General features: G+C 48.2%; 1 protein-coding gene across 2 annotated transcripts in view; it reads right to left on the bottom strand.

Annotated features, from left to right (window-relative positions):
• Positions 1-2,304: 2,304 nt before the first annotated feature.
• Positions 2,305-18,679, bottom strand: part of FEZ1 (fasciculation and elongation protein zeta 1 (zygin I)) — a 37,987-nt gene continuing 21,612 nt past the window's right edge. Inside the window, exons 4-10 of one of the 2 annotated variants that reach the window (XM_012729718.1) lie at positions 15,028-15,114; positions 13,080-13,248; positions 10,656-10,927; positions 9,679-9,759; positions 7,779-7,854; positions 4,448-4,513; positions 2,305-2,663 (exon numbers count right to left, since the gene is read on the bottom strand). In XM_012729718.1, coding sequence (XP_012585172.1) covers positions 2,647-2,663; positions 4,448-4,513; positions 7,779-7,854; positions 9,679-9,759; positions 10,656-10,927; positions 13,080-13,248; positions 15,028-15,114 — 768 coding nt within the window. In that variant the 3' untranslated portion in view covers positions 2,305-2,646. The remainder of the gene's footprint in view (positions 2,664-4,447; positions 4,514-7,778; positions 7,855-9,678; positions 9,760-10,655; positions 10,928-13,079; positions 13,249-15,027; positions 15,115-18,679) is intronic. The other variant, XM_004689127.1, reaches the window with a different exon arrangement.

Here is an 18,679-nt window from a genome sequence, read left to right as displayed (position 1 = left end):
AAGGTGTGATTTTAACAACCCAAGTGACCCCACAAACTTTAGGACCACAATACCTTACGCCTTCCTTTGGGGTTTCTTTCTGAGATGGGGAGTGTGTCTCTTATGCTGAAATGGAGGTAAAAATGAGGTGTGGTGCATTCAATGGCTTGTCCCCACATGATCACTTATCTGAAGTCTGTACAGGTAAAGGCAGGTGGTGGCTCGCAGTCGAGTGTCCTTTCCAGGATCCCATCGGGCAAGACTGCAAAAAACCACAGCTAGGCCTGAAGTGATGGGTTCATGCCTCAGCTGAGGAACCTGCCAGCTGGACCAGCCTCCTGCCTTCAAGGAGGCCACCTTGCAGGGCTGGCTGACTCTGGTCTATTGAACAAGGGAGCTAGGAGTCCTCAATGCTCCTGAACAGACATCTGACAGTGGACTTGAGCCCCACCATTGGGGTGGCCAGTCTGCCCTTGGGGCTCTTCCTGACTTTGCTGCAGCCCAGCAGGACCAGAGGAGGGGCGAGCTGGGTTGCCCCTGTTAGCCACCACCTGTGTTTTGCTCCAACCTGGTGGGATCAAGGCCCCAGCAACTGGAAAACTCTCAAGCAGTGCAAAAGCCAGCAGCCTGGAGAGCTGGCCACAGCCAGGTTCTCACTCAAGAAGTCTGTGGCGGGGCATTTCTATTCAGTTCCTGGAGGCTGCCAATGCTGTTAGTCAGGGACCCCTGAGTAGCAAGGACAGGGAGAAGGCCACGCAAAACTGGGGGAAATTGGTTGACTATCCCTCTCAATTCCTGATGGGGACAAAAGGGGAGGCGAGGCCCCCTCTTCCCACCCTTCCCCTCCCCTCCTCCTGACACTTGAGATTTATTTTTAACTGCCAGCCGCTTTGATTAGCTTGTCTCCGCAGCTCCAGACACCTGCTGGCAGTATAAATTGGGGGAAAGGAGTGGCTGACCCAGATCTGACAAATCCAAGGCAGGAAGCAAAGCTCATGGGAATTCAGTGCTTTTTGCTTGGCTGGTGAAAAACTCCATAGCTGCAAAGAGTTCAACTTGCTGATGACCTCACACCACCAACGACCTTGGCATCCTTAGCCGCAATGCCAATGAATGCAGAACTGAGTCAGCCCTTTTGGTCAAAAGGCGGGTTTTCTGTCCATTTGTGGATGCTTGAGCGCTGGCCGGGTTTTGTGGCGGTCGCCATTCTCCCCTGGCAGCTGGGTCCTACCTGTGCCCACATCTCTGTAGATGAATTAGCGCGGCGGTCTCCCAGGTGAGCTAGTTTGCCACCTGCCCCCCAGGTGGGCTGCCGCACTGTAGTGCTGCTCCTAGGAAAACAGAGGCCCAGAAGTGAGAGGCAGGGCGCCAGGATGCCTTCTAGGTTCACCTTCGCTGACTTCTGGTCTTTGGTGGTGGGTGACATGTGCGCATGCTCAATTAGAGCCTCCACTGAGCCATGGCCGCCGCCTTCATTACTAAGGTGAGTGGGAGTCACACTGGATGAGAGGCCTAAGTGCCAGTGTGGCTCTGTCTCATGGGCATCTCTGTTCCTTGGTCTGGGCTATAAAATCAGAGTGATGCTGGTACCTACTTGCCACCGGGATTGCCGTGATGTGAGCGCGATTGTGATGAGGCCAATGGCTGGCGTGTAGCAAGGGTCTGGTGAAAGTTTTTGGTTTTAGGTGGGGCTGTGGGAAATAGCAGGGTTGACACCCCTGGAGGGAATTCAGGTGGTGGTGACCTCAAGCCGGCGTCCGATGCAAGGACAGCAATCGTCTGCTGCTCCGTCAAGGATGGCAGCTGCCTGCCATGCTCGGTGGGCAGAGTGGGGAGAGGGGCTGCTGGACCCACAGGGCTGCAGGAAGGCCGGAGGGGCATGCAAAGTCAGAGGAGGTTCCTGGGGTCGCCGGGGGCAGTCTGGAAAGCCGTTACCATCCCCCAACTTGGGGAGCTCAGCCACATTCTGAGTCTCCAGTTCCTGGAGGGCCAAGGGCCTGAAAGTCAGCTGTGCTTCCCACAGGAGGCCCTACTCTGCTGGGCTCCTCCCTGACGCTCATTTCCTATTTAGTGAGATACTTCTCTAACCAGTGGTTACTATGATACATTTGGAGCTGCTTTCCAGGGGGCCAAGCAGCAAGATCTTAACGTCTGTGGTCAGCCTCTTCCCCCTCCCTGGAAAAAGGGCAGCCCCACCAGGCCCCACAACAGGTCCCTACAGACCACGCTGGCCATCACAGGCCACAGAGAGTGGTGGGAAAGCAGGTCCACATACTTTCTCTAGAGGGCTTAGAACAGCGGGCAATGGACACCATACTCCAAAGCAAATATTAATTTCAAAATTTATTTCAAAATTAGTCTTAGAGTATAAGCTGTTTTGGAGGGCTGGAGCCAGACTACATAATGAGTGGTGAGAACACCTGCCTTCCACCGACGAAGGTGGAGAGGAGGTCCCATCCCCAGTTCTGCCCCTCGGTCATGCATCCAATGATTACTAGGACTAGAAGCCAACTTTAGCAAAGGACCCGCGCGTTTGCTCATGTTTAATCCAGGTTAAGCTATACACGTTGAGATACACGTCGGAGGTTACGTGGTGTCATGCAGTCCCTGTGATGGAATGACTCTTGCTCAGTGACCTCCGCAGCAAGGCTGCTCCAAAGGGCGAGGTTAGGTGGGACAGAGCACTGAAAAGAGAAGGGAGAAGAGAGGTCACAGCACTGTGTGGGTCGGAACCGCTGACCCGGGGCGGCTCTGGCCAGGCGCGATCATGCCAACTTCTCCAGGTGTCTCAAGCATCCTCTTAGAACCAGAAAAGGATCTCATGGCACACCTGCCTCCCAGAAGGACAAGGCAGGATAGGTGGTTGTCTGGTGTAATAATTAAGCACAGTCTCTGGCGCTGCCTGCCTGGGCTCGTAACACGGGATCTGGCTGTTCTGGTTACTAATTCTTTTTATTTTTTTTTTAAGATTTATTTATTTATGCATACAGAACTGGGGTACAGGCCAGAGGTGCAGGGGCAGTGAGAGGATTTACCAGAGAGAGTGGGGAGCAGAACAGGCAGATCGATGAAGTACACTGCTGAGGGGAGCAGCGGGCAGGACAGGAGAGATCTGATGCGCCATGTGGGTCACCTCCCTGGCCGGGATGTGGATAGCTTCATAGTGCTGTGCTTTAACCCATTGTGCCACCGGGGAGGGCCTGTGCCAGTACTAATTCTATGACCTTCGGGAGAGGCCCTCACCTCTCCTGTCCGTCTCTCCAATTGTACCTTCACGGTGCCTCTGCTTGCCCCTCAGCGTGGTTAGAGGCAAACAGAACGTGCTCAGTAAAAATCTGAATGTTTTAATAAACACTGTGACCCTTCGTGGATTGTGAGGGGTAAATTCTAGCCGTCAGAGCCCTGTATTCAGAGAATCAGAGAACCCAGTTCTACACATCTTCTGTGAAAACCTTCCCGGAGAAAGCTGTTTTTCTTTTAAAACCTTTAAGAAGTTCTCCCCAATGCATAGCCTAAATTCCTCCTGCAGAAATTTTAGATTAATCTCTCTGATCCTTGTGGAAACAATGCAGCTCTAAGTGCTTATGAGATCTGCGGCCTTCTCAGGCTGTGTACCCCAAGATGTGTACATGGGGGACACAAAACCCTAACAAAGTAAAGGACACATAGACAATGGAGAGTTAGCAATGGATATTATTGCGGACGGACAATCTGGGCCCCTGCCCCAAACTCCTGCTGCCTCCTACCCCACCAGCCAGCAATATTTGGAGATGGAGCTTCTCCAGGTGAGGTTAAGTGAGATCACGAGTATGGGTGTGATATGAGAGGAGTGGCATCCCGGAGCTGAGAGATTCCAGAGAGCCAGCTCTCTTCAATCCCCACAGCCACCAAGCCAGCAGGTGGCCCTCACTAGAAACCAAATTCACACACTTCTGACCTCCAGAGCTGCAAGAAGAAACTTCTGTTGTTGAAGCCACTGAGTGTATTTTGATATAGCAGTGTTAAAAGTTTCCACAGCAAAAGAAAAAACAAATCAAGACAAGTTATGAAAGGATGCAGCTAATCAAGCCCTTCCAACGTTAGCGACATCCTCGGGCTTTGTTTTTCCCAACTAAAGGGCCCAAATGCCACAGCCCTTTCACAACCAGCCCTTTGTTGGTTTGGCTGCTCCTGTGGAGTCACTCTGGTGACTGGGGATATTGGAATCTCTTTCTCAGGCCTCCTGGAGTCACTCTGGTGACTGGGGGTATTGGAATCTCTTTCTCAGGCCTCCTGGAGTCACTCTGATGACTGGGGGTATTGGAATCTCTTTCTCAGACCTCCTGGCCACAACCCATGGCCACCTCACAACTGTCCACTTGGGGTCCCGGCCCTGCCTGGCCTGGGCTGGCAGGCAGCTCTGGAAAGGCTGCAGGAGTCCTAGGCAGGGGACCTGAGAACTGCTACAGAAGGTGGGGGTGGCTCTTACCTTTCAAAATGTAGTCCGTTAGCAAAGTGGGCACCTTCTCGTTATCCTCCTTCATGGCAAAGAGAACTGGGGGAGGAAAGAGAAATGAGCCAAGATACCAGGAGGGAAGACAGCTCCCTATTAGGGCCACACAACTCACCAAGCCAAAGTCATCCCAAGGGATCTGAGGAAACCAGACATGAGTACTGAAGAGTCTTGGAGCTCTGACCACAGTCAGCATTTGACATGGCAGTCACTCAGCAAGACTCAGAAGGGCTATTGGTGGCTTTCTTTGATCTTTGACCTTTTCCCCCTTGCTATTCCGTAATTTCAACATCATCTCCTACATATTTGTTTTTAATAATCACAAAAACAATAAAGAAAACTATTTAAAAAATCAGCTTTCTAAATGTTAAGAATGATAGTTGCCACATCACTGAATCACCAATAAAACCTCCTTTAAAGATGTTCTACTCATTTCAGCAGATAGGACTAGAAGAATTTCTCACCTCCACTCTATCAATAACAAATGAATTTAACAACTACTTACTAGCTGCCCAGGTCAGTGCTATAATTTGGGGAGATGCAAGCTAATGAAGGACCCTCAAAGAGCGTACAGCTTCTTGTTGAACTGACTTACACATGAAGCAAACAATAGTGGAATTACTAAAGCCTAAAAGTATTTTATATATCTTTAAACAAAAAATCACTTTTTCTGTTCTCGAACTAGGCAGCACTTTTTCATAGACACAATGTACATTGCAGACATCAGCTTTCCAGAAAAGCCCTCAGGAACGTGGCAGGAGGGTGACTTGGTGGAAGTGGGATGTCCATGAGTTGAGTCCACCAATAAAATTATTGCACATCTAGTGAATGCAATCTTAAAAAACCCTAGAGATCTGTATGTAAAAGATACACCTACTAATGAAGAAAGAAGGCCGCAGAACACTGTGTGTTAACTTTTAAATGACTAAATCTGTGCTAAATCCAGGGGCCGTTCCTGAATGGACATCCACAGGGGATGTTCATTTGTACATTATATTTCTGTCGTGGCTGACATTTCTCAGGGGGCATCTAAAACTCTCTGTAAACAAAAAGATCAGCTGGCTCTGATGGCCAGCGTCAGGAGGTGACCATGAACCCTGACAGAGAAAGAGCCCAACCCATCTGCACACTTTGGTCTCCACGAGTTACTGGGTAACTAGGTTACCCAGCTAGTATCAGATCAGGGTAATGTGAGTTGATGACCCAAGCCTAAGATGGCAGGAGTCAGCAGTCAGGTCCAGGAGAGGAAGGAACCCGCGGTCCACCTGCCATTGCTTCGTGAGCCTTATTTCTCTTGTGTTTTTACACACGTATTCTCTTGATAGGCTGGAAGTAGTTTGCAACTGTGCATGGGCAGACTAAAGCCTACACCAGAAGACAGCCGTAAAAACACAGTCACTGCCCTCAGTCGATATGTGTGTAAATTGATCTCCACATCCAAAGTTTGTACGAATTGTCCCGTCCTGAGAGCTGCTCTTTGGTCTATGACCTTGTTTCAGGAATCGGGCAGAGAGAAGACCTTGTTTGTGAAGAGAGCTTTCATTGCCTACAGAAGAACTGGTATTCAGGGAAGATAGTAGCTTTTTCTTTTCAAAGGAATAAACTATGTGGCGTATCCACAGGATAGAAGAGTCATAAAAAGAATGTTAACCAGATGTTAAATGATGTGATTCAAATCATGATACAAAATGTGGTAGCCTCTATAACCCCAGCTACATGGAAAAGACAGAATATGACTGAATAGCCAAGATAGTACCACGTAGGAGGGGACAATGAATTCTTCCTTTCCCTTTGTTCACTTTTCTGTATTTCTGAAGTATTTTAAATGACAGGTACTCGTGAGCTACAATTTTTTAAATGAACTTCAAAAGTGTAAACAAACGTTGCTTCTTAATTAAAAGGAAAAGATTTCACACTGGATTGCTGAATGGGACCTAATAAATTGATAGCTGTTCCTTTTTCTCAAGTCTTGATAGAGTATTTTACACAGATCAAACCTGCTTTATTTGTCCAAATTATTTTCCAAATGCTGACTCTCCATGAAAACACAAACACCTGTCAATGGCAGTTCATTCCTGTTTCCTTTACAAAATCTTAGTGCCTATTTATGCAAAAATAAAAAAGGAGTTTAAAATTAGTTCAGAGGAAGCCAATGTATTTTGAATTTAAGATTCCAGATGCTCAAGGATGAGATATTTATTGATGTGGGCAGGACTTGTTTTATCAGAACCTCCTGCTTCAGCTGTCTCCACCAATCAAAAACTGAAAATGTTTGGTCACCTCTAGCAGGGGCTCACCAGATATTGTCTTCCTCAGTGGGGGGGCGGGGGCAGGCATCAAATTGCCCTGGCTCCCCCCTCCCCCTCCCTTCAGCACTACAGTGGGCCGGCAGCCTGCACAGCTGCTGGGGGGAGATGAGCTTTGGAGGGGACCACTGACCCTGGCACCACATCCCAGCCTAGGATTTTTCTCTTCCTACAAGAATAAACTGACACTGGGTAACGGTTAACCATGTGCCCCTGGCCCTTGGGGGTTGTATATAAAGAGATGTTGATGTGATGTATATAAAGAGATTTTGCCCACAAAAGGCCCTTTATGACCCACCATTTTCTCCCCTGGTTCAGCATGTTTATTAATATTTGACAACTGAGCCAAAGTGGAGGAGAGGAGACAGTCATTTCCTGGAAGGAAAATCTGATCTCTTCTTTTCAATCAGCCTTACCACACCCAAGAAAACTTGTTTCTCATTAAAAATCCAGCCAGCCCCATGGACCGAGCTCCCTGCTTCTAAACAGGCAAAGCAGAGAAGGGGAAACCTTGAGAACAGAAAGTCCCCCACAAGCCCCACCCACCCAAGACTCTTTCCCAAGTTCATTCTCCCCCACCCTCCCCACCCCTTACAGGAACCAAGAGGGGAAGACCAGGCAACTTGAGCTTCACAGCTGCCCCTTGAACTGCGTGGATCCACTTAAGCCCTGACTTTTCCTGTCCACCATCCCACATTAGGGATTCAACCAATCTGGATGTTAGGTGGTAGAGTCCTCGGGTGTGTGGCACTGTGGACATGATTGGAAGAGGTGACTCTTGGTTACAGATGGATGTTCGACTCTGCAGGGGGGTGGAGGAGAGGGGGTAGGGAGGGCCGAATAGGGGGTGGAACCCCCACGCTGCTTTAATACCACTGTGCAAGGGGAATTGCCCCACTGACCCAGCAAAACTGCACTCCGGGAAACCCTCTTGGGGCGTGGCTCACAAGGAGGGAGGATGGAAAATGAACAGCTCACGTCTTGGGAATGGGGAGACTCACTGTTTGTCAGCATCTGGAGATCTTCTACTGACGGCGGAGCGGCTTTCTTCTCATACGGGATGACAGTGTTCAGATACTAGGAGACAGACAGGGACACAGAGTTTGAGACACAGGTGCGCCCCCTCTGGGCTTAGATGGTATCTGCAGGGAATGGTGCTTTTCTCTCACAATTTTGGGTGTGATTTGACATTCGCACCAACACCCCTGAGAACTGCACGCCACTGTCCTGATTTGTCCCACCTTGGGGGAATGCCTCTGTAAAGGTAAGGCTTGATTGTACCACCCAGGGAATATTTTCCCGTATTCCAACTAATACATTCTTCCCACACTAGATTCTTTTTGGTTAGGAATGAGTTTTCTCCTGCAGGCTGAAGGAAGATTTTCAAGAAGGGACTATTTTTTCTTATCCTTGGTAATGCAGTTTGAGAACGAGTACTTTGTCTTTGGTCAAAGATGAGAGTGAGTACTTCAACCCAGCTACTCCCCACCCCTGGCCAACCCTCTAGCATACCCCCACCCCAACCCACCTGCCGGAAAGGCTGGATTTGCTCCCTCTGCTGGATGTGATGTGCTTCTACAACAAAATTATTTTAGGGTCCCCAGGGATGTCAATGACCAGAGGCCAGAGAGAAGAGTCCCAGGGGACATCAGCCTTAAGATAAGGCTACAGAGGGCCCTCCCTGGTGCGCAGTGGGTTAAAGCACAGCACTAAGAAGCTAAAGCCACTTCAGCATGAGTTCAATCCCTACCCCGGACCCACAGGGTGCGTCAGACCTCTCCTGGCCTACCCGCTGCTCCCCTCAGCAGTGTGCCTCATCAGTCTGCCCGTTCTGCTCCCCACTCTGTCTCTGGTGAATCCTCTCACCACCCCTGTATCTCTGGCCTGTACCCCAGTTCTGTATGCATAAATAAACAAGTCTTAAAAAAAAATAATAAGGCTACAGAGAAGAGCTCAAGGCCAAAAGTCAGCAGGCTTAGGAAATAGTCCATTCTTCAGTCCTCAGTTCTCACCACTGTGAATGAGAGGACGGGTTAGCTGTATCTAAAATCTCTTCCTGGGCTGCAATCTTAGGACCAACACACTCTGGTGTGCATTTATTCCACGATCTCAAGTATGTCCACCTGCAAGTGGGCAGCCCATGCACTCCAGGGGGGCAGGGCCTAGGCCTTATCTTTGATCCTACACGCCTGGCAACAGAGCTCTCAATAGGCACTGAATCAAAGTTTTGAATACCATCTTAACAGATAGGAGTGCAAGTTGCTTCTCAGGCAAGTATCTGGTGAGGTGGAGCCAGCCACGCCAGATGTCATGGTGTGGGCAACAGACAGACGGGCAGCGGGAGAGGCAGTCTTGATGGGGCTTTCTCAGCTGCTGGTCCACTGTGGTAGAAGTAATTAAGCTTCTGATGGAGTCTCTCATGGAAGACCCTTTTAGCTAATTCTGTCCTTAAGACAACGCATGGACCTAGCAAGCAATGCTGAGTTTTAAGTTTACCCATGTCGACCCTCCCTGGTGGCGCAACGGGTTAAAGCACAGCACTAAGCAGCCACTGCAGCCTGAGTTTAATCCTCGGCCAGGAAAACGACCCACATGGCACAGCAGACCTCTCCTGTTCTACCTGCTGCTCCCCTCAAGTCAACCTGCCTGTTCTGCTCCCCACCCTGTCTCTGGCCTGCACCCCATTTCTTGTATGCATAAATAAATCATTTTTAAAAATGTTTTACCCATGTCCTAGACTACTAGAGCTCCAAAAATAATGTTTGCCTTGAAAAAGACATTTCTGTTCCTTCTGAAGAGCAGAAGAAAATGTAGGGAGCATGAATGCTGGATAAATCGAGTGGATCACCATTCCCTGCTCTGTTGGGCAGGCAAGTTGCAAGCGTTAGAGTTCTGCTGTACCTGTTTGTCAGTTCCTGAGGAGCCGAAAGTCTGGCGAATCCCACTCTGCAGAATGTTGGAGATGCCTTCCATGCTGAAACGCTGGGGAGAAGAGGGAGACTGTTGACAGAGTTGTCACTCCCAGGGGCCTCCATGCACTTCTTGAAGTACCCAGGCCATTGCACAGCCCCAGACAACTGCCCAGGATCAGTGACTAGAATGTGGCTGTCAGACTGGGTGAAGAGGAAGCCCAAATCTGAGCTCAAGCTTTGCAAGAATAAATAGTAGTTTCAAAGGCTCTTTACTGAGAGTCCCCAGGGCAACAAGATCCTGCCTCAGTTTCCTCATTTCTGCCACCAATGTGTAAATAGAAAAACTAAAGCAGTACAGTAAAATGCAAATATCTTAGGGGAAAAAGACAATAGGTCCAGTCATCAGGAAGGGCAGCTGTAAGGCAACTTTATCTGGGAAATTTTCAAAATGGGCATACCTCAACCCAATTCAGAAGCCTGGGGTAAAGTTCAGGGGAAGGTATTTTGAAAAAGCCCCGTAGGTGATTTTGCTAAGCGTCCCTAATACTGGTTTGAAGAGTCCTGCCAATCAGACAATAAGGCATCTGATCATTTCTGATCCTGAAATGCGCTAAAGAGGTAAATTCAGACTGTAAACTACACCAGCAGCAGGGATTCAGACCCAGCATCCCAAGGCACGTCTCTCGGTCCTAAATGCCTTTAACCCGGCTGCCTACGGTCTGGCCACAGAGGGCACAAGCCACATTCAAATATGTGCCCATGTTTGCAGCCTGTCTCCCCCAATTAGGCTGTGACTCCTGGGGGAGCAGAGGAGACAGATGGCCTCTTCTCCCTCTTGATGGCCCTCGGTCTGCTGTAGGGCCTGCTCACAGTCACAGCTCAGCACTGCAGGGCTGTGTGGGGACCTGTGCTGGGGAGGCCTGGAGGCTGGAAGCACTAAGCCTTCCAGCTGCATCGTCCACATACCTTGAGAGGCATCTGATTTCCCTTGTCTATTCGGCCGCTCTGCAAGCTCAGCCCTTTCTCTTTCCGCCTCTTTTTCATCAGCTCTCGCTGCTCCTTCTGCTTGTTCTGAACCTCAATGAGCACCGTAATGAAGGAGTTCTTCACTTCTTTCTCGAACTCCAGCTCATCCCTGCGGGCCAGCTGCTGCACCAGCTCCTCTGAGAAGTCTCGGATGGCGCCCTCCACCTGGTCGAGCAGCTCGGTGAGCTCAGACCCAGACATGTGCCTCAGTCCTGCAGGGAAAGACCCCACATGTGACAGCAGCATCCAAGCCCAAGTCCACTGGAGAGGCTCCGAGGCTGCTGCTGCTTGAGAGGGGGCAGGTCCCCCAGGGGACACCGCTTCCCAATGCTTAAAGGGCCAGGAAAGACCATCACGACTTAGGGGCAAGCTGGCAAGGGTGACCATCATTTTGGGAAACAAACAAGGAAGAAACAATCCCAAGGAAGCTATGGACTGTCCACAAAAATGTGCCAGATATGTGACTCTGATCTCCTGTCTTCCTACTTTGCCTGTCTCTATAATATTCCTCATGTGCTAGAACAGGGGTAGGGGAGCGGATTTTTGGCATCTGTGCTGTAGAACAATAGAGAAATGGTGTTTATTTCCAAGAACTGGTCAAAGTATGGCTGACAGCAAAGTTAGCTGGACCTTGGCCCCAGCTGTGCCGAGTCCAGCACCCACCTTCCCAACGTTGTGGGGTGTGTACAAGAAGTTCTGCAAATGAGCCCTGGCCGCTGCTCCAGAGCACTCAGAAAACGGGGAAGGAACCTGAGCAAGTGCTCTCCCCTGAAATTTCTTCACTGAAGATAGACTGGGGGCATGCCTTTCTAACAGGCTTCTGTTTCTTCCTCAGAATTTTTTTTTTTTTTTGGCTTTCCTGTTGGTTCTGCTTTGCATGAATATTTGCTGACGGTGCAACACATCCCTTTCTCTTGTTTTTTTTGGTGTTGTCTTCCTCCTCCGCCTTTTGCCATTTCACTCTGCATTTCAGCTGTTTTGCAGAGTGCAGGGCTGGGCACTTCAATGTTTGGGGCCTTTGTGTGGCTGAGAATAGGCTAATTGGCAGCTGTGAACGTGCCCACAGCCATAGCTGCTCCGTGCTCAGCTCGGGACACTCCTGCTGCACCATCCCACGGTCTCTGCTCTCGGAGCCACAGTTCCTTCCCCTGCTGGAGTACAGCTCTCGCCAACAAGCCTCTACTTTGATTCCTTCTCTGGTGTGTTTGGACCTTTGTACCGAGACTACCCCCTTCTTACTCCATTGTTTACAAGTGCATTTTACCCGGCCCACGGCTCTGCCCCCCAGGGGTGCAGTTCCCTCCTGCAGGCAGTCACTATTCTCCCTGATGGGTGGATCAATTCCGCACTCAATGTTGGCCTTGCTATGGGATGTCTTTGCAGGAACATCCTGCAAACCTGGTTGGAGAGCAGCCAGCATGACGCACAGAGTGATGTGGACTCTGGAGTCAATTTACTGGCCTCAAATTGTGATTGCGCCTCTTAAAACTTGCATGTGGTGTAACTGCAAATAAAAAATAAGAGGCCTTTGGAAATAAGGGAAGAGAACTTTTGCTTTCAGGATGACCTTTTCAAATGTTGACACATCTTTTGAATGGTAAATTAACCCTCTCACCCACCTCAGGTCTCAGGCATGTTTCCTCAAGGACCAGGGAAAAGTCATCATCAAACCAGAGAGCAGGGGCCTAACTCATGACCTGAGTCAGGGTTTGAAACCCCAAACCCTGCTTACTGTAATGGGTTGTGTCCCCGTGTTCACAGATCAGAGACTCGTTTCTGGCCTGCAGTCCCTTTACTGGGCTGCCCACTGCAGGCAGAACATCCTGCCTTAATGCTCACTCAGTAATAAAACTGAGTAAAATAAAAAGTGTTCTAGGTGGAGAGGAGATTTTGTTTTTAACTCTATTTGTTTTAAGTGATCAAATAAAACACTTAACTTTTTGGAATCTTCAATCCAGTCCTAAGTGGGTTGGTGTGGGGATGAAATAAGATTATGCATAGCAGGTCTAGCATGTAGAGGCTCCTCAAAAATACCACGACTATTATTAGTATATTTAGTATATTTATACTTTTTTAAAAATTTTTATGGTAGCCTCATTCTGAATAGTGGTTTCAGATTTCTTCTACTTATTCTGTTTTAGTCTTGCTCTTTAGTAGTTTTACCATTTTAATTTTGCTCAACTGATATTTTTTTTCTTTCCAAAAATGCCAACTTCTCTCCTACTGCCAGCAGGACGGGTGTTCACAATTCCCCAGACTCCTGAGCCTCTGCTCTGGGGCAGTGACTGAGGCCCTTGGGCATATGGCCCAAAGACTGCCAGGGGGCAGCAGGACCCCCCGGACCAGCCTCCCCAGCACCCTCACCTTCATAGGACCAGTTGTTGTTGAAAGTCTGTGTCAAGGCCTGCATCTCTTGCAGGAGCACCGAGTCTGCCTGGGAGGAGGTCTCTCCCCCATCTTCCTCTTCCAGAATCTCCTCTTCCTCCTCGGGGTCTGGGGAATTCTGCATCATTTCCTCAATCTCTTCAATTACCTGTAGAAGGTACACAAGAGACCGCTAACTCTGTTTGCTGCTACAGGGACATCCTGGCTTGAATGTTGATCAGGGAAGGCTGTTCCTAATTTGCTGTCTGTAAAATTCCTAAAGCAGCATTTTTAGTTAATAAATATTGAATAATAATATAAATAGATCTGACCAAAAGCTTACATACCCTCTTTTCCTAATGTAAAGTACTCCTGAATGTAAAACCCTTTCCAAGAACAGCATTTAGACAAGTGTTTTATTGGAAATTAACTACTCTTTCAGGAAACGAAGCAGAGCTGCCTGGAAGGGAACATTTCCTTCAATTTGCTGAGCACTTACTTCTAAGTGGGAGAGTATTTTATCTACCCAACTTTAACACAAAACCCAGTCCATTAATTGTTACAATGCAGGATGACTGGAAGGAAACAACTCAAAGTGGGGAGTCTTTTCTACATACAGGAAAACAGCTGTTGCCCCAGAAATTACCTAGACAGGCTTTCAACTGCCCACACCAAGTAAAATCAAGTATAATAAGATAGCGAGGGTCTGGAGAACAGATACCAGATAACAAACCTGCTCTGATGGACTCTTGATTGGTGAAGCTCCCTGAAGAGAGAGTAGAAGTAGCCATCTGCCTAGAGCAATAACCTTGAACTCTTGTGGACATGGAATAAGCAAAGATGCTTCTGGAAGGAACCCTAGATGGGTGTAGCCACCACACCCTTGTACTCCCATCTGTTCACCCTGCAGGGAGGGTCTCCCACCCCAAGGCCCGGAACTGTGGTCTTGAAGTAGGTTTCTTCATGTTTGACTAGACCACAGATCAGAGGACCTAGGGCCCCCTCCTTTGGAAAAATGTCTGTTTCATTCCAAGCCCTCTCATCTCCATTGACAAATTTCAGCAATAACTAGTCTGTGACTACTAGAAGACACAGCACACAGCCAAATGAGACACCCCATCCAGGGGTGTGGACTGAGTTTCTCTCTCAGAGCAATATCCCTGAATCGCATTTCCCTAAAAGTCACAAGAATAACTGTTGGCCCTCATTCCTTTTTATCTAGTTCCTTCCAATTTCTTAAGCCTTTCCTGTATTTAGCCGCCCCCCCCCCCCCCTTTAATCACAGATTTGAAAAAGCTCCTTTCACTGAAAAGCATTTTTGGAGCACAGAAAGCTTCTGGTGGGGCTTGTTCAGAATTACTTTGTGAACAAAACTGGCCTGGTGTCCTAAATACTTGCTGACCCTAATGTGACTAAGGAAGTTGCAGGCCCAGTGTTACTTTAAGTAATAAATTGTTCAACCCAAAATACCCTGTGTTTGTTTTGTTTTATTTTTACCAAAAGAGACAAGCATCTCTAGGACTCCTTTTAGAAGACAAAACATTTTTTTTCATATGTTATGAAATATGGGTTAAAAAAAAAATCCACCGCACAAAAGTTTCCATTTCCATCTCAGTTTGGGGAAGAATAGGTGTTGGGGACCCTTGGTTAAGTGTCTTGATAAAGGGACAATGGGGCTTGGAAAGAGGCTTGGAAAGAGGCGAGGGCAGCACACAGAGGCCTGTCTCTGGCTGTTCCTCAATCATGGAGCCCACCCAACCCAAGCGAATGTGAGGAGGAGTAAACTGAGGCACAATGAGACATGAAACCTTTTTTAAAGACTATGTAAGTCATCACCACAAGACGACGCATATTTTCTGCCACTTTCAGTGGCTGAAGTGATTATGTTCTCAAAGTCATCCTCTAACAAGGAACCAAAGGCCCCAAGGACCCAGCGATCTGCTCATACCTGATCTGCTGTGAGCAGAGGCTCCTCATTGATCCCAGAATCATGTTCACTCTTCTCATTAAATTCTTCCTCTTCTTTCTCGTGGATCTGAAGGGAGGAGAGATAGGATTCTGACTGACCATCAGCTGAGCTGGGATTCTTTCTCATTTTAGGTCAGATGCCCACCAGCCACCCATCATCTAAACAGGGAGCCTGAAGAGGCATCCAGGGTTCCTGCTAGACACACCTCTTCCACAAGGTACCCTCCTGTGTGGTCAGGAAAGAACAGGAGTGATGAGTGGTCAGCAGCACTGTTTTTAACCCATGGATTGGTCATGCTTGTGTGAACAAAGAATCTTCTAAAGGTGAGTGCTACTATTGCCAACTCCCGCACAAATAATGCCTGCCCAGAGTAACGCTGACTTATGTAAGAAGTTTTGGTGTGTGGGATTGTTTCCTGATTTTACTTTAGTAGACTTTAAAAAAAATTTTTTTTTTATTTGGTATTCTAAAGGGTAGAGACAAATAACCACACTTGTCGAATTTGATAAAATGCCGTCCTGTGATTGGAGCTCATGCGGTGTCGTAGCTGATGAGGGATGTAAGAAAAACACATGGGATGTGTCTGAGAAAACCTGAGCTAGTGGACAAACCACACCACAAAGATTTGGAACTATCTGCCCTGTGTCTCCAGAAATTAATAATCCCAGTAAGATTCTGAAAGTTGGCCCTCCCTGGTGGCGCAGCGTGTTAAAGCACTGCACTAAGAAGCTTAAGCCACTTTCGCATGAGTTCGATCCCCACCCACCCCGGAGGTGACCACATGGCGCGGCAGACCTCTCCTGACCCGCCCGCTGCTCCCCTCAGCAGTGTACTTCGTCAATCTGCCTCTTCTGCTCTCCACTCTGTCTCTGGTGAAGCCTCTTTCCGCCCCTGAACCTCTGGCCTGTACCCCAGTTCTGTGTGCACAAATAAATAAATCTTAAAAAAAAAAAAAAGATTCTGAAAGTTCACAGCCACCAAGAGTCTAGAGAGTGAAATTCAACAAGCTCTTATCTGATTTTATTGACCTTATTCCATTAGCTAGAATCTGGCATTTATGCTCAAATCCTGCACAAAATAAGCCCGTGTCCCACCTAACAAGCAGAAGTCTGCTTTGAGCATCTCCTGGTCCTGGCAAGAAGTATTTCTAGGAAACCTTTCTGCAGAGTCTCCTCTCAGGAGTCAATTTTACTTGCTCATGTATCTGTGTCCTGGGGATTACACTGCTCCGACCCTAACAGGAAACACCCCTGTTCCAACCCCACAAGTCAAATCAGAAGTCGTCTATCCCCCAAAATTGCTCCCCTCCTTCTCCAAGCTCCACCTTAGCAGGCATCTTGAACCAAACACATCACCTTCCTGTCTCTGTTTGCAAAAAGCCAAGATTATGTCATAAAAAAATTAATCCAATATATCTCAAATGCCATCTGGGCTCAACCTGGATAAGGGGTAGGACAGGATCATCTGAGGGGCTGTGTGCCAGATGGTGACATCCACTTCTGCTGGCGAGCCCATATGCTTCTCTCTCTGCCAAGTCCACCACCTGCGCTAACGGCCCCAGCCGGCCAGGGCTCCTCTGCTCCCCGCCCTGCAGGATGGAATTCCTGGAGCCATGGTTTGTTCACAACAGACTTGTGTGGCAGAACTTTCCTCGGGCCAGATGTTAGATGAAGACATTAGAGTCATACTGGGAAACAGAGGTTTCGTTTTCTGATTGGGCCATTTTTTTTAAGCATCTGACAGCAAGTTTTAGGTCTGAAACCAGGGGTGGGGAACATTGACTCATTTTTTAAAAGATGGAATGTTCCCATTTGTTTGGAAGTATGGCCAGTCTCAGGGAACTCACCTCACTGACTGTAAATAATGGATCTTTCAACTACACCACCTCCCTTCCCACGATCCTTCCTCTATGTTCCTAACTAAAGGCAGGGAGGGAGCTTTTAGGAATAGGCCCTTCTTGTTCAAATGTTAGTGGGCGATGACGTGAACACTCTTGGTGCTTCCTCTGCCCTCCCCTCTGGCAAAGTGCCTCTAGTCTGATTTGTCACCCTTGCCTCAAGGAGATTTAAAAATCAAGTACAAGCTTGGAAAGTTAGGGTGAGTTACTAGCATTATGGAAGTTATACTTACTCCATATTTTTCAGTTCTCAGAAGTCTGTCAACAAAAAATGAAATAAAAGAAGCATACAAGGCCCTCCCTTGTGGCACAAGGGGTGAAAGCACAGCAGTATGAAGCTGTCCACAGCCACTGCAGCACCAATTAGATCCCAGCCAGGGAGCTGACCCACATGGCACAGCAGGTCTCTCCTGACCTGCCTGCTGCTCCCCTCAGCAGTGTATTTCAGTCCATCTGCCTGTCCTGCTCCCCACTCCATCTCTGATGAATCCTCTCAACCCTCTGCCCCTGTACCTCTGGCCTGCACCCCAGTTCTTCTATGCATAAATAAATAAATCTTTTAAAAATATAAAAGAAAAGAGGCATATAAGAACAGCACCTTCCCTTCCCACAGGCGGATTACCCCTCACTTCTATTCTCACCTGCCCTGGTGCTTTTTCCCTCCCACCTTAGCTCTAGCTCCTAATTCCCTCATCCCTCCTCACCCTTTCTTAGCCTGGTCCCACATTTTCTTTCTCTCAGTCCTAACAGATTCTGCTTCATTAGTTCCTGTCACTTCTCACCAAGCCCCCTCTCCTTATGAATGCCATTTACAGACTCCATACCTGGGCAGTATCTTGTGCAGAGTAGAGCTTGACAGGAAGGGAACTAACAAGGAGAAAGAGGAGGACTATTTGGAAATGGCAGCCTTATGTCTGCAGATAGGGGAGTCTCTATTACGGGTGATGCTCCCATGTACAGCAGACATGCACACGTGGACAGATGAGCACATCTCACTGCTGATGTATGACAGAGACATAGCAACTGCTACAGGGAATTCCGTTAGCCTCTGTGTGGCAGAGTGTGTTAAAATGGGAAGGAGAAAGTTAAAAACAACCTGCAGACCAGGTCATTTAGGGCTGAATTTCTTCAGTGACTAAAACACAAGTTGTTTCCACACTGTTGAAGTGAACTATGGCTTTTCAGAAGACAATCATCCTTCCAAGTGACTCCTTTCCAAAGTTGAGAAAAAGAAGACCTAGATCCAGAAAAGGTCTGGCCACACTATTCAGCCAGCCTTTTCTTCCTTCTGCTTTTGATGGAGCAGGCCTTAAGGATGTAACATGGTAGTTTCAAGCTTAAAAACTAAATGCAGACCCAGAGGAGATCCACATGGCGAGGCAGACCTCTCCTGACCCGCCCACTGCTCCCCTCAGCAGTGTACTTGGTCGATCTTCCTGTTCTGCTCCCCACGCTGTTCCTGGTGAATCCTCTCACCCTCCGCATCTCTGGCCTGTACCCCAGTTCTGTATGAATAAATAAATCTTAACAAAAAAAAAACTAAATGCAGATAATCTTCTCTGTAGCTGGTAATACTGCTAAAGCTTATTGCATGGAGGGACAAGGAAGTCTGGGTCCTGGTATTCAGTAGTCACTATTAATCAGTGTGGGTGTCAAGTCAATTCCTCTGTATGCCCATAGTGATATGCAGTAGAGCACAGCAGACAGCATGTGGCAGTGGGTATTTGTAGGGCG

Source organism: Condylura cristata, unplaced genomic scaffold (assembly GCF_000260355.1).
Source record: "Condylura cristata isolate star-nosed mole 26May11 unplaced genomic scaffold, ConCri1.0 scaffold00025, whole genome shotgun sequence".
NCBI classification, from domain to species: Eukaryota; Metazoa; Chordata; class Mammalia; order Eulipotyphla; family Talpidae; genus Condylura; species Condylura cristata.
This window is presented reverse-complemented; position numbering and strand designations above follow the sequence as displayed.